At 48.4% G+C, this 15,104-nt stretch overlaps 1 protein-coding gene across 1 annotated transcript in view; it reads left to right on the top strand.

Annotated features, from left to right (window-relative positions):
• The window catches only part of bop1 (BOP1 ribosomal biogenesis factor), a 111,888-nt gene that overhangs the window by 18,115 nt on the left and 78,669 nt on the right, over positions 1-15,104 (top strand). The window contains exon 3 of the mRNA XM_063185730.1: positions 1,037-1,201. Within this exon, the coding sequence (XP_063041800.1) occupies positions 1,037-1,201 (165 nt within the window). The remainder of the gene's footprint in view (positions 1-1,036; positions 1,202-15,104) is intronic.

Below are 15,104 nucleotides of genomic sequence, written 5' to 3'. Positions count from 1 at the left end.
GTTTGCACACTAAGCAAAGTGAACATGAATCCTAAAACATGCGTGCTGCTGTTGTTATTGTGGCCGCATACCTGCTTCTCTCCCCCTCTATAAACGTCACCACCATCTCTATCCATCTCCATCTATTAGAGCTGCAACGACACAGTTACTGATACTGGGATGATGATAAAAGAAATTATATGATGATAGTCAAAGAAATCATCGTTGATCCCTCTCTAAACACCACAAAAGTTCAAAATTCAATTTGCGGTCGCTAGGGGCGTCTAGATTTCTAGGCTATCTCTAAACACCACCAAAGTAAACCTGAAAACATGCATGCTCTTCCCTATTGCTAGCACTTTAGGGTTTAATGCACAATAAGCGCATCGAAGTGGAACTCAAAACTTTTTTTGAAGAAAAATGATGACGCCAACATTCAAATGCATTAGGGGATGTGGCCTCAGTGGCTCTGCAAAAAGTTAGGTCCATCCTGATGAGTGAGGAAGAACTTATTATACATAACAAGAATGTGCTACAATATGTTTTCCTACCAGCTACATTGTTGTCTTTAACCTTCAACTTTGATCATTGCTAGTTTATTCCTGTTACCGTAATTGTTCCTGTTCTCAAATATTCCCAAGGAAAGTTTCCAGCTTTTGAAACCCAGAATTTTGTATGCTATGGGCAACCTCCTTCGTGTAATAAGTGTCATTTAGCTTGTCTAGTGGACCCACTTCATCCCATCATAATGACTTGTAATTAAGCAAAATTGATTCATTCATTCATTTGCAAGGAGTGTAAAAATGACTTGCGGTTTGCTGTGTTCACAAATGTTTCCTCTTTGTGCAAATTCATCAATCCAAAGTTGTCGTCACCTCAACATAGAACAATATGCATGCGTCACTGGAAGCTGAGCGAGAAAAGCTTTTGAAATGGAGCCACCCATGTGTTTCTTGACAGATTGACTGCTCCTCTTTCCCAGTGTCCAGCGCTGAGGCCAAGCGAGACCTGGAAACTGAAATGCTGCTTCTTCTTCTGTTTTGGTCTGTGTTTATAGCTCGCAGAGAAGAAGTCCAAAAAGGCGCTGATGAAGAAGAATAAAAGTTCGAGCGGGAAGACGACAACAGACGGAGCTGACGAGGACTCGAAGGTCAGCAGAGAGAGCGGTCTGGGCCCCCTCCCTCTGTCTAATGAGTACGATGATGACACCTCGGATGAGGAGGTAAGGTCTCATTCTCTGTCAGATTACATGTTCATCTGTCTCTGTGTTAATTTGTAAAGGGGCACTTCTGAGTTTTAACCCTTTTAGAGTAGTTGGGTACTCTTGAGTAAATATGTTGCTGTTTTAAGATAGCCTCTCCTGCATGTGGTTGTGTTGTTTGCATTCCATTGTCCCATCAACGTATTTACTGCGGAGTTCTTAAATCTTTGCCAGCCAACAAAGTGGTAAGTTCTTTAAACAGCAATATTGCACTTTTTCTTTATTATAAGGGCTTATAAAAACTCAATCCTTTCAAAGCTGCACCTGCGAAAATACCACCATGCTCTCCCATGGTGTGGACCCTCTCTAACCCTGTCTGTGCATCTGAATTTAGTATTTAGAGTGTTTAAAGATGGTCTGTCTGAAATGGCTTTGCCTTATAGGCGATGGGGAGTCATACATTTTTTGTCATTTACATTAGAAAGTGCCTCTATTTGAATATCAGTACATGGCCACCTGTTTGCATATTATAACAAAATGAGCGATTTGTCTAATGCATGTAAATCACTTACTCTGCCTGTATGTAAAACAAATGTAAAAAGGTAAGCCATGTCTCCTTACTTACTTTGATGCCACAAGCTGATAAAATTCATATTCGTGCTCTTGTAGGCAAAGCATTATGGAGCTAAAAAAAATAACCATCAGCACATATATCAAGTAACGTTTCTTGTTCTGGCAATTGTACTTGAAAACACATTGTGTAATATCCTTAGGTGGCCCTCGTGAAGGCCTGCTTCTATCCAAACCTCATGTTGTGTCTTGAGAGGTTGTTCAAACAGTCAATACAGAAGCTGGCATCGGTCCGCCAGTCCACTTCACTCCACTCCTCTCCTCTCCACAGCACTGTAGCTTTCTGAAACACTTCACGACCACTTCCTCCTGCCTGGCTCTCATTACATGATTTCATCTTGCGCTGTTTTTTTTTTTTTGCTTGAGAGGAGGAGAGGGCCATGAAAGCTTCCCTTCACAATGTGTGTTACACGGTCACCACTCCTCACGCAATGCGGGCACGGGGAGCTGATGCTGCAGCGGCAGCAGCTTCTTACAGGATTTCAGAAATTTGCATTGCTCCGTCATTACGGAATTCTCCTCTCTTCTGCTATTTAATTTACAGGGTCCATTGCAAAGCGGTGAACCCTGCTGCAAGTGTGGTTTGGACCATTTGCCAAGGCTATACAACCTTAAACTCGTCCGCCATCCAAAACCGTTCTTGGCACCCGGGCGAGGATGAGGAATTTTTTCGTTTCGCAACTGGTGTTGTTCTTGGACAGGGCCGCCGTCTTTAAGAGAGGGTTTATTTTTAAAGCCCTTTGAAACAGCAGAGAAAACAACTGGAATGATAACTGCCGCCTTTATTTAGTTTGTTAAAATACTTCACCTCTTTTGAAGGCTCTAGTTGGTTCTTTTAAAATAAGAGAACCTGGTCTCCTCTAAAAAGACGACATGGTGCGTTGCATCTCAATTGATGAGGCTCCCAACTCCCAGCGACTACTGAAGACAACCCTTGTCTTCATGCTCTCCCTCCCTATTCCTCTCAGGGAGACTGTAAAGCAATACTAAGGGGTTTTTTTGTCTTTCAGTCGCACTGAAGGTTGAAAGCGGAATTGTCTGTCATAGATACACTTGGTTCCTCCAGACTTGTTTAGCACAGTTACAGGTCATGGAGTATGGTAAAAAAAAATGAAGTTGATGAACCGCTGAAACGATTTTGGATGCATTATTTAACTTTGAAAAAAACTACTTGTCATGTTCCAACATTAAAAGTAACACCAAAGTCATATCATGGTCTGTCTGGGTTTGTTTGAATTCAGTGAGCAGTTTGCCCAAGCACTGTTGAAAACATTTCCCCCCTCACTCTGCGGTTGACCACTTTACATGGAATGTTACATAATGACAAAAAAGCATGGATTTGCTGTTGTAAGAACAGGAAGGTGCTTCATTTGTAACAGGAAGTTTTTATCAGACGTCTGTGACTGCTTTTTCCGTCTTCAAACTTGCTCACTGAAAACACACAGATGTTTTAGTTCTCACCTTTCCCCTTGATTGCTGCAGACACAGGAGAAGAGAGAAGTTTACATTTTTCCTGAAACCATTATCTGCCTCTTCCTCTTTTAATTCAATGTGGTTTATTTTTTCACTCTCCAGCACGATTCCTTTTTCTCCTCCTCGTTTCTGGACGGATTTTCAGAATTGAGTGTTCCGAGCTAACGGATATTGGCGGGAATGGGAATGGCGTGGGATGGCTTGCGCTCAATCTCGTCCACGGCAGCGCCTGCCTGGCATGTCCAACAGCAGCCTATCCCCCCCTCTCATTAGTTAGGCCGAGGCTCTGCAGCCGGTGTGGTGCGCTAAGATCCTGTGTGTGTGGTCACACCGTTGCTCGTGCGAGCGTAGGGCCGGTGGAGCCGCTGGTGGTGGTCCTGGGTCCCTTTTGGCCCGCGTAAAATTAACCCCCCGCCTGGGGGACGGCAGATAGGGTTGCCTCTCGGTCCCCCGAAAGCCCTTGACACGAGTTTGTCTACAAATAAAACTTCCAGACATCCAAATCCCTTGTTTTCTCCCCCCCCTCCCCCACCACCTCTCCCCCTCCTCCTCCTCCTCCTCCACCACCCATCCTCACCTCCCCCCTCTCCTTTTCTTTACCTCCTCCGCCTCCGCTTCCACCTCCTCCTCCTCCTCCTCTCCCCACCCTCACCTCCTTCTCTCCTTCTCTTCACCTCCTCCACTTTCACCACCCATCCTCACCTCCTCCTCCTCTTCCCCTTCCTCCTCCTCCTCCTCCTCCTCCTCTCCGTTCCCCCCTCCTTTGTAATAAAGGGCTGTTTCCTGTTCTTGGAGTGAAGGGGGAATACGCGAGTGAAGCGAGACTGCAGCAGCAGCAGCAGCAAGCGAGCGTCTGTTAGAGCCAGGCCGAGCGTAGGCCTCCTCATCGGCAAGGCAGAGGTAGAGGCAGGAAGGGGGCTTTTCCCCCGCAATGGCTTTTCCATGTGCGCTGTGAGATGAATGAAGACACATTGTGGAATAGAGGAATAGCGGTTGGGGAGAGTGGGGAAGGGAAAAGGCCCCGGCTTCTGGCTGCAACTGCAGCTTCCTGCCCCCGGTGCAGCTACCGCTACGCTCTGCTCCGCACACACAAGTGAGGAGAACCTTGCCTGCCTCGCTCGCATCGCATCGCATGTGTCCCGTCCCTGAGAAAAACTCCATTCGGTAGCTACTGACAGTGGATACACGCGCACATACACATACACATACACGCACCCGCAGACATTGTCGTGTTGTTTTCTTTTTTTTTAGAAAATGAGCGTAGACTTTTGAAACAATGGAGGGTTTGTTTGGGGTTAAACAGATGCTCATCTGGGAGGTGTGTGTGTGTGTGCGTGCGTGTGAGGGTTTGTGCGTAGATGTAGTAAAAACAGGACAAGACAGCCAGAAGAAGCCCTTGCCCCTCATCGTGTGTGTGTGTGTGTGTGTGTGTGTGTGTGTGTGTGTGTGTGTGTGTGTGTGTGTGTGTGTGTGTGTGTGTGTGTGTGTGTGTGTGTGTGTGTGTGTGTGTGTGTGTGTGTGTGTGTGTGTGTGTGTGTGTGTGTGTGTGTGTGTGTGTGTGTGTGTGTGTGTGTGTGTGTGTGTGTGTGCGTGCGTGCGTGTCGGGCCCAGTGCCAGAGAGGGAGCGCTCATGGATTAGAGCTGCTCAACCGCGTCTTTGACGGGCCACAGACGAGCCTAATGCGTCTGGGTCCAGAGGCAGAAAGTTGGAACCGGCCCTCCATAGGGAAGGCATTGATTTAGGTCCACCAACCCCCCCAACCACCACCACTCTTTCTTTCTCCCCCTGTAACAACCCCATTACTCCCTCTCCAACCCTCCCCCTCCCCTCTCCCCATATCACCACTTCTGCGTCTCCTCCGTCACCCCCCCCTCCCCCCATCCCCCAACAAAATCTCCCATCTCTCCCATCAGTGTTGACTACTTCTGCCAAGCCTTTGCACTCCTGATGAAAATGTGAGTGCGGATCCAGACTGGTGCGGTTCATTTATACCTGAGACGCACGCTAGCTACACTAGACAGCAACGTCAGACAGTAATGAAGTCAGACTGTATTTTTAGATTGCTGTGAAAATCAGGCAGGCACGCGTGGTTTTTCTGGGGAGGGTTAGTAGAGGGGTTTTGTGGGGGGGGGCTAGTAAGAGCGAGAGGCTGGGTTAAGACGTCCATTACATCATCACCTGCGTGATGAATCGGCACCTCGGTTTGACCCCCCCTAAGACGGAGGGATTTTTTTGCCACTTCACCCCTGCCGTCCTCAAGCTCTTCCGTCATTCATCCTGTCAGCCGCTGAGCTCCCTTCACGCCTCAGGAAACCATATTCCATCTTAGGAGGATGGAACAGATATTGGGGCACTTGTTCCTCACTGCCGTGGCACTTGCCTACACTGGCCTGTAGAGGGCATTGTCCCTGTTGCTAGCTACAGCAATTTCAATAATGGTCATTTGTCCGGAGACAAAGCAAAATGCCTAAATCATTTTTTTTCCTTTAGTGCATTTTAAACCGGGGAGAGTATTGTCATCTCCATTTGAGTGATTCCACATAATGCTGTACAGAAATAGCATGACTAAATACACCTCTTGAAGCGACGAGGAGAAAAAAGATCCCTCAGGATTGTATAGTGGAACCAGACTGATGTACCCAGGAACTCTTCTGGCAGTTGCGTTGAGCTTGTGTACTCTGTTGGGTAATCAGAGAATCTCAGAGCTTGTCTGAATGACCCATTGTGAAGCCATGCCCAAGGGGGAGGTGTACGCTTCAGAAAACCAGGTTACCACTTATTAACCTGTACGCAACCTCAGGTAACCTATTGGACATGCCCAAGTTGCACCAAGAATCCTTTGAACACTGCAGAGACGACTTACAAGGAATGTTCTCTGTGTCCTTGAAACCAGATGCAGGTCTCCTGTAAACCACTCCGCCTCTGCCCTCACCTCATAACCCTTTAGGCTGGTGTGTTTTCCTTTTCCCCTAGCACTATAATCCTCTCCTCCTCTCCTCGTGTTGTTTTGTTAGTCTTAATCATGAAGCCCCCTTTTTTCTCCGAGGTTTAGGCTGGTTCCTTCCTAATCACCTGATCAGATCTCGGGAGGTCAGGAAGGTGGGTAGACCTTGCCTCGCCAACGCCTCACGCCCAGGGTGTGAGGGGTACCCCCTCTGAAAGGCGTTAAGGGTTACACAGACCAAAGGAGGTGGCGTGTTTTCATTTCATTATGAAGCTAAACATACACACACGCTTGTAATGTGATGGGTTAGGTGTCCCGTGCAGCAGCGGACTAACAGCCAGGTCTCCTATAACCCACTGCCCGCTACGCTTCCTCCCGCTTCTTTAGAAATATGATGAAACCAGATTTGCAGAGGTGTGTGTGTGTGCGTGTGTGTGTGTGTGTGTGTGCGTGTGTGTGTGTGTGTGTGTGTGTGTGTGTGTGTGTGTGTGTGTGTGTGTGTGTGTGTGTGTGTGTGTGTGTGTGTGTGTGTGTGTGTGTGTGTGTGTGTGTGTGTGTTTCCCTTCCTGTGTGTGTGTGTGTGTGTGTGTGTGTGTGCGTGTGCGTGTGCGTGTGCGTGTGCGTGTGCGTGTGCGTGTGCGTGTGCGTGTGCGTGTGCGCGTGTGCGCGTGTGCGCGTGTGCGCGTGTGTGTGTGTGTGTGTGTGTGTGTGTGTGTGTGTCTTAAGGGGTAGTGGGGTTCATTAAAAAAAAATCGTGTCCCATATGTCTGGAAGTGAGTGTTTTTTTTCCTCCTTCCTAAATTTTGGTAATCCCAAAGTTTAATTTTGTGATTGGGTTGTCTCCAGGTGGTGGGGTTCTAATTCATTCCAGATGGATCTTTTGCAATCCCCTGTCAAAGTCATGGCAGGAAGAGAGAGAAAAAAAAAGGTGCTTGGATTTTCACAGCTCTGCAGACACCCTCTCGCGTGGACTCCGGCCCCCTTGTCTCTCAAAGTATAATGAGAGAGGGGGAGAGAAAGGGAGGAAGAGAGAAGGAAAAAGAGGAGGGAGGGAGAGAGACCACAGCGTCCTGCTCTACTGTTATTAAACCTTTTGATTGACAGCGGGGAGAACTTTTCCTTCCCCGTGCTCAAGTCCAGACTCCGTATCCAAGGGCAGTGTGATTTTATTTTTTATTTTTTTGTCACAGTGTCCCAAATGTGGAAGGAAAGAGTTGAGAGTTGCTCTCGTCTCCTGCACCCCACTCCCCATCTTCTCTCACCTCACACCCTTAACTCTCCATTTGTGTCACAAGCTGTCACATGCTTCCTCTCTCGTCTTCATTCTTTCCTGAAGTCTCCCCCTCCACAGTCCATCTACTGGACTGGGCTGGAGCTCAAGCAAGCGCCCTCCAAGGAGGAAGTGCTTTTCATCCGAAGCTGGGGGCCCCCCCTCGTTTGTTTTACGTTGTTTCGAGGCGTGCATTTTGCCTCAATGGAAACAGGACCCCGCCACTGTGAATTAAGAGTTGCGAGCCGGATATCGGCTTGGAGTGGGGCCGGCTGTCCAGAGAGTGTTTGTGCAAGTCGGCGCTCCGCTCCGCTCTGCTCGTCTCGTCTCGCGCAGGCTTAAACAGCCTTGTTGGACGGCCCCACGCTAACCATAGCCACCAGCTCCAAACGTCTCTGGATCCCACGTCTTCCTCTCCTCTCCGCTCTGTGATTCCCGCCTCACCGCAGGTAAGAGGAGCGGATGTGAGAGGAAACAAACGAACGACCGAACGGAATAGAACAAAACCGAACACTCCTGGCTCCCCGCTGCAAGTGGCACGCCAGTCCAGCTACGAACAAATCAAGTCAATTTGGGGAAACAAGGGACCTGGGGGGTCGTTTCCATCCACTCCTGGCAAGTGGGAACCACCCGCAAAGAATGCCTGAGCTAACACCCCCCCCCCTTAGCACACACCATTTTACACACACACACACACACACACACAGCACCCTGTAGTGATGAGAGAGGACCCCAAAACGCCATACCTGTAAACACTCAGTCAGGAGTAGGATGAGCGTGCCAGATGCTGAAACCCCACCCCACCCCCCAACACACACACACACCCTTTCAGTGTAACACATGCACATATGTATCCTCACATACACAGCCACTTTCCCCCACACTCTCTCTCACCTCACTTACACCTTAGCCAACTTTGAATTGCACGCCCTTTTGCCCTTCTCAGTCCCCCTCGACAGCACAAGCTTCTGACCCTCTGTTCTGCAAGTACATTTCATTACTTTCCCCCCTACTCCAGAAAAATATTAAGTGTATGTTTTTTCTAATATATTTTACAAGCTATGAAGTCTGAGTTACCTCAAAAGAGCTGTATTCGTGCACCGCAAAGCCCAGGTACATCAGTAAAGAAGAACGTAGCCTAGCCTCTGGTCCTGGAATGAAATAACCATTGCCAGCCCACAGCGGCCACTAAAACTTCCTTTATGGAAGTCAGTGTAGCCGTTAAGAGTGTAGGAAGCGGACTTGGTTGCGCCTAACCCAACCCAAAGACAGACACCCAGCCTTTCCTCTCCCTAATATCTGCATCTGATTTAAGCCCCGACTGCTTTTTCGTTCATGTGTGGCTTTTTCACCCCCAAACACCCGCCCTCCCCCACACCCTGCCTCCGCATCTATTAGAGCAACCAGGTTTGATGCTGCTGAGAAATTGAGGGTAGATGGGGAAACAGGGAGGGAAGGAGGTTTATCCTCCTGCTCCCATGCCAGCAAGCCATTTGGATCGAAAACCAACCGACGAAAAGGCGAATGATTAATGTATTCTTACCTTCGGCAGACACGGGCATGGCTTTTATGAAAAGCCCTTGCAGCTTTTCCAAAAACAAAGGGAGGTTTTGTCTCCCCCTCCCCTCCCCTCCCCTCCCCCCCTCGATCCCTTGGATGTGACCCATTCTTATGATTTATCAAATTAAAGTGGAGAATGTTAACGTGGGTGGTGTTCTGTTACCAACACCGAAACTCCAAGACCGAAAGGTAGAGTGAGATTTAAGCTCTGTATTCCACTAGGGGCCATAGGTTCCTCACAGGCACATACACACACACACACACACACACACACACACACACACACACACACACACACACACACACACACACACACACACACACACCGGTTGCCTTCAAGAGGGGTGTCACGAAACGAGTGCAGTATTTCTTTTCCTGGAAAGTCTGTAACCAAAACACCCTGTTTGGAGCAACCAGAACATTGGAGTCTAGGATGAAAGTATGGAGGATCGTTGTTTTGTTTAGTGGTCAGATTATGGATGTTGCAATTTCTTGCACAGCATTTTTTTTAGCTGGTGTGGTTTCTGTAAATAAAATTCAGCACGATGGCCAAGAGTATGCGGTATCTTCCTCTCTGAAAGTGAGCGTGTACCCGCTACCTGCACCTCGAAACTTCTGATGTGCATTAGTTTCCTCTTCCAGTAATAGTATTTATATCATCTGACTGTCTGGTGACCGTTTAGAAGCCATGTTTCATTTAATTTTCATGGAATATACTGTATTTTCCCTTTTTTTAATCCTCTGAAGGAACTTTAGGTACTTGAATCAATTGGTTTTTGAATATCTCTTCTTATCATGTCTCAATCCAGTGAACTCTCATTTATTTTGGCCAATTGCCATAGCAACCGCACTAACGCTTAAGCTATCAGAGGAGGCACCTAGCAATTGTGGGATTTAGTGTGCCGTCGTCTACTCAAAAGTGCACAAAATGATATTGATCAGTAAGTGAGTGCAGAACTGGGACCTGGTCCAAGTACCACGAGAATCCTCAGTGGACTAACATGTACCACTTGAAAAAAAATGTTTTTGATCGCTTCCCTCCACGATAAACTACTTTCCAAAAGTGCTCCGTCTCCGGACACAAAGGTCCGCTTTCAGGCCTGAGGGCTCTGCTGAAATCAATACGGTGATAAAATTGACAGATCGGTTGTAAATTATGTGGAATCTTGGCCTGTCACGGTCCTGTCAGCAGGAAATCTCTTTTTAATATTTCTATTTAAGGAGAAGCAGGGATGTGTTTTTCTTAGTCGGAGGGGAATGTTGATTCAGAGGACTTGTCTGAGGTGGGGGTTGTGGGGTCGGGGCTGTGGGTGTTTTGGGGTGGGGTGGGGAGGGTGGTGGTGGTGGTGGTCTTCAGGAGAGACGGTTTGGTGAATCGCGTGCCGGTCGGACAGAGCGAACTAGACCCCTGGCCATGTAGCTCCCCGCTCGGTCTGTGCAGGTGCGCGGAGGTGGAGAGTGGAGGGTGGACGCTGGGGAACGAGGGAGTAGGGGTTTGGTGCGGTGGGGTGTTTTCAGGGGTTGAAGAAAAAGGGGGGGGTTGCGGAGGTGGGATTGGGGAGTTGAGCTGCTTGAGTGCAGAAGAAGGGGAATGGGTTTTTCTCTGGGCGGACGGAGGGGAGGAGAAGGGAGGGAGGGAGGGGGAGGTGGTAGAGGAAGGGCTGCCAAAGCAGCCACCTGTCGTTCCGTAGTTTTTAGGACTTCCTTTTCATCCGGTCTTCAGCACTGCTCCCTGTTGGCCCAGTGTGTGTCCTGCCAGAAGACCTGATTGAAACCAACTGCCAGCGCAGGCTGCCATGTGTTAGAGATGAATGGAGTTTTTCGTGGGGGTGTGGGGTGGAGGTTGAGGTGTGTGTGTCGATGGCGATGGTGGTGGGGGGGATTGGGTGTTGTGAGGCAAGCCCTTGGGAGGTAAAGGGGAGGGTGTGTTGTGTGGAGGGAGTGAGACTGGGTGTATTCAGAAGAAAGGGGAGCAACGGCTCTTTCACCCCAAGCACAGCTGAGACTGAGATTGCCTCTGTCTAGACTTCTCTTTCTATCTCTCTCTCTCTCACACACACACTTACTCTCTCTCTCTCTCTCTCTCTCTCTCTCTCTCTCTCTCTCTCTCTCTCTCTCTCTCTCTCTCTCTCTCTCTCTCTCTCTCTCTCTCTCTCTCTCCCACAAGACAAACTCTTGCCTCCCACTCGGATGGGGGGAAAGAAGACAGGGACAGGGGAAAAAGAGTGAAATAGTTGTAAAGTGTTTACAGCATTGTTTTTCCGTTGGAATGGGACAAAGGAAAAAATATATATAGGGAGTGTGTGATGACTCGCAAAAAAACTGGCTGCGTCTTATTTGTGGCCCATTTGCAGGCTGCGTGGTTGGCCTGCGTGTATTCTTATTTTCCCCCGAATGCTTTTCACTCCCATCCTCCTAAGTCCTGTCTTTCAGTCAAACATGAAAATATGAGTTTCAGCAAGAAAATGAAGAGTTTTCATAGCTTGTAAGGATGGGGGGGGGCGGTTGAGGTTCTGGTGAAGATTTGACATCATTTGGATGTTTGGGGTTGATGGTTTAAAGGCAGATATTTTTTCTTTTTTCGGGAGGGTGTAGGGCTGCACAATTAATTGAAAATAATCGAAAATCGTGATAAAATCAAAGTTGTGATTTCAATCGTGATTTAATCGTGGCAATAGTGACCTACCTTTGAGAGCGTCCTTGAAGCCAGAACATACTGACAGGCTGGTGTTTCTGTCCACCTAAGTTTCATGCTATTGCCTTTACATAATTATTACAATTCATTTTATTTTGCTCATCCCGTATATAATTCATTCTTGGTTATATTTCATCTTGTTATAATTTTTTTTAAAAATCTGCAAAAAATCAATAATCGTGATTACGATTTTGACCAAAATAATCGTGATTAGGATGATTTTTTCCATAATCGTGCAGCCCTAGGAGGGTGCATCTTCTTGTTCTCCTGCCTTTCCTCCTGTTTTGCTGGCGATGCGATGGCTTTCTCCTCTGTCATAATACAGGGCTGTGGCCTGGAGCAGCAAGCATCGGGGGCATCATTAGACATTTAATTTTCAATAAATAACGACTTTCCTCTGAATGATGTACCGGATGCTTCGGAGAGGGGTGGCCAGGTGGAAAACCCATTTGAAACCTGGAAGGGCCCAAACGCGAACTTTCCACATGCGTCCTCCAAGGTTAAAAGTGTGTGTGCGTGTGCGTGTGTGTGTGTGTGTGTGTGTGTGTGTGTGTGTGTGTGTGTGTGTGTGTGTGTGTGTGTGTGTGTGTGTGTGTGTGTGTGTGTGTGTGTGTGTGTGTGTGTGTGTGTGTGTGTGTGTGTGTGTGGTGTGTGTGTGTGTGTGTGTGTGTGTGTGTGTGTGTGTGTGTGTGTGTGTGTGTGTGTGTGTGTGTGTGTGTGTGTGTGTGTGTGTGTGTGTGTGTGTGTGTGTGTACACACTACGAGATTCTCCAGATTATTTATTTATCAGACTAGCATGGTGAAGAGCTCCACGTGGTAACCCAGAAGACTCCAGTCCACCTTTTTTTTTTTTTTTTTTTAAGACGTTGGATTTATTCACGAGTAATGAGCCTTTGACCCCTCGACGACCCCTTCTCTGAATTGTGGTTTTGCTATTTTAAAAAATAATGAAGGGATTTATTTTTATGGGCGCCCGCCCGACCGACCGGTTCCTGCGGCAGTATGAAAAAGGTTTTGGAAATTAAAAGTGGGAGGAGGCTGGGGGTACCCCTCTATTACCCCCGTACCCCCGTTATCCCTGCCCCTGTTGCACCCCCTTTATTCCCAGCTGCAGAGGCAGGTGAAGGGAGGCAGAGCCGTGCGCACGTCTGGTGTGGTACCGACAGCGTCTGGCCTTGGCGCCTTCACACAGCTTTACCCACCCAGCCCCCCCGTAACACCAGCCTCGTTCCCACAACCCACTCACCCCCAACACATACACACACTCACCCCCAATACACACACACACACACACACACACTCGCCCCAAATACACACACACACTTACCTCAAGACACACACACACACACACACACACACACACACACACACACAAACACACACAAACACACACACACAAACACACACACACACACACACACACACACACACACACACACACACACACACACACACACACACACACACACACACACACACACACACACACACTCCAGCCCTAGGTCTGCTTTGAGTGGCACCCTCTCAAGGCTGTGCAGCCAGAGAGGAGGCCACTGATGTTGAACAGAGCAGGGGCCTGGGCCTGGCAGGCTCTCGACAGCCTGTCGTCTGCTAACCATCCCCTTACCTTAGCCAGCTAGCAAGCCAACCCTGTGTGTGCGTGCGTTTGTGTGTGTGCGCGTGCGTGTGCGTGTGTGTGTGTTGACTTGGGAGGCAAGCAGGAAAAAGCCAGACGAGCCAGACAGGCCTAGCCAAGGCTGGCTTCTGGAGCTAATCTGTCGGCTAGCATCCACTGGGGGTCCGATAGGGGAGTCTGATGATGCTAGCGTCTCCCCATTTCCTGTTTCGAGGTCCCCGTGAGGGCTCCCGTTCCTGTCAGGAAGCGGAGATGCAGGGCTGCTTTGGAAATTGGCTGTGTAGTGTTGTGTGCACTGTACTGGTGCTCCGTGATATGGCTTGTATGAACCTATGAAATGTGTTTGCACAGAGCTGCCAGTGCTGGGGATTTTGTTCCCCCCCTGACCAAGTATCACTGACAGAAGTGAATTTCTCATCTTCCTCCCTCTGAGGAGTCCGATCAGCCACAATCATCAGACAAATGGTGTCAGTTGTGAAATTGCAACGTGCATTTTTTTAAATTATTCTTTCTACCCCAACTCACTTCCAAAAGAACAAACCCCAAAAACCTTTTCTGTCTCCAGTTGCTTCTTGCTCGTGAGATGTGTGGGCCTTAAACTCAGACCTGAAGTGTCAGTGATTACATTTTTTGAAATGAACCCCTGAAATATAATCTGTTGCGAGAGGTCAGAGGGGGCGTTCTTCCTTCAGAGGGAGAAACCGTGGACGGTAATTGGTGTGGAGAGGCGGGTCTTTTGTTGCAGGCAAGTTTGACTGATGTGACCGAGTGACGTGGGGGCGAGAGGGTTTGAAGACGGTGTCCCAGCAGGACCAGTCTGAGCTACGCGGCGGGAGACCTGAGAGGCCGTGTGGAGGTCGCCGGCCGCAGCTTCTCATCTCCACCACACCCCAGTCACCAATCTCGGCTTCTGGCTTCTCCAGTGGCACGTCAGTTGGAATTCGTAAAAGCGTAAAGAAATCCCACACACTGTCTGAAGACGGTTTGGATGACCGAAACGTTGTATTTAAGTTTGCTGGTGGAATAGACAGTGTGCAGGATGTGCGGGATGTCTCCAAAGAAGTATCATTTTGAAATGTCAGCTTGAATGAAAGGGGTTTCTAATAGGTTTGGGTGATGTACCCCTAATTGACAGGTGACAATGTTTACACTGAGACAATGCGATGGACAATAATGACCCACTGCTCCTACGGGTTTTACGGTAATGTTTTCAGGTAGACTAATATCTAAGCGAAGCACATTAATGATGACTGTAGCAGCGTCTTCAAAAATGCACAAGTAGAGGATGCCTTGGCATCGCTGATGGATGCAAACATCATTATGATCTAAATCAAGTAGGTAGCAGGCTTCACTCAGGTTTCTTGATAACTGTGCACACTGAGGAAGGCAAAAATAAAGAAGAAAAGATTGATGCAAGGTGCGCCCCCCTTTTCTTTGATTCTAAACATCATGATGATACCATCGTCCATCGGCGATGAACAGCTGACATCCTCTACCGGCACTACCCTAGTTTCTAATGGGGACAGCTAGAGCTGCTGGGACGCTTGCGGATAGGGGTTACATGAGCATAAATGCCTGTGTGTGTACTGTATGTGTGCATGGGACTCGGAGGAAGAGATTTTGAAGGGGACAGCTGTGGCTGATGGAACAGCTTGTGGGTAGGGCACAGGGGTGCAAGCGTGCGTGCATGCATGCTTTGGACTCAGAGTTCGAGA

This window comes from Engraulis encrasicolus, chromosome 20, assembly GCF_034702125.1.
Source record: "Engraulis encrasicolus isolate BLACKSEA-1 chromosome 20, IST_EnEncr_1.0, whole genome shotgun sequence".
In the NCBI taxonomy this organism is placed as follows: Eukaryota; Metazoa; Chordata; class Actinopteri; order Clupeiformes; family Engraulidae; genus Engraulis; species Engraulis encrasicolus.
This window is presented reverse-complemented; position numbering and strand designations above follow the sequence as displayed.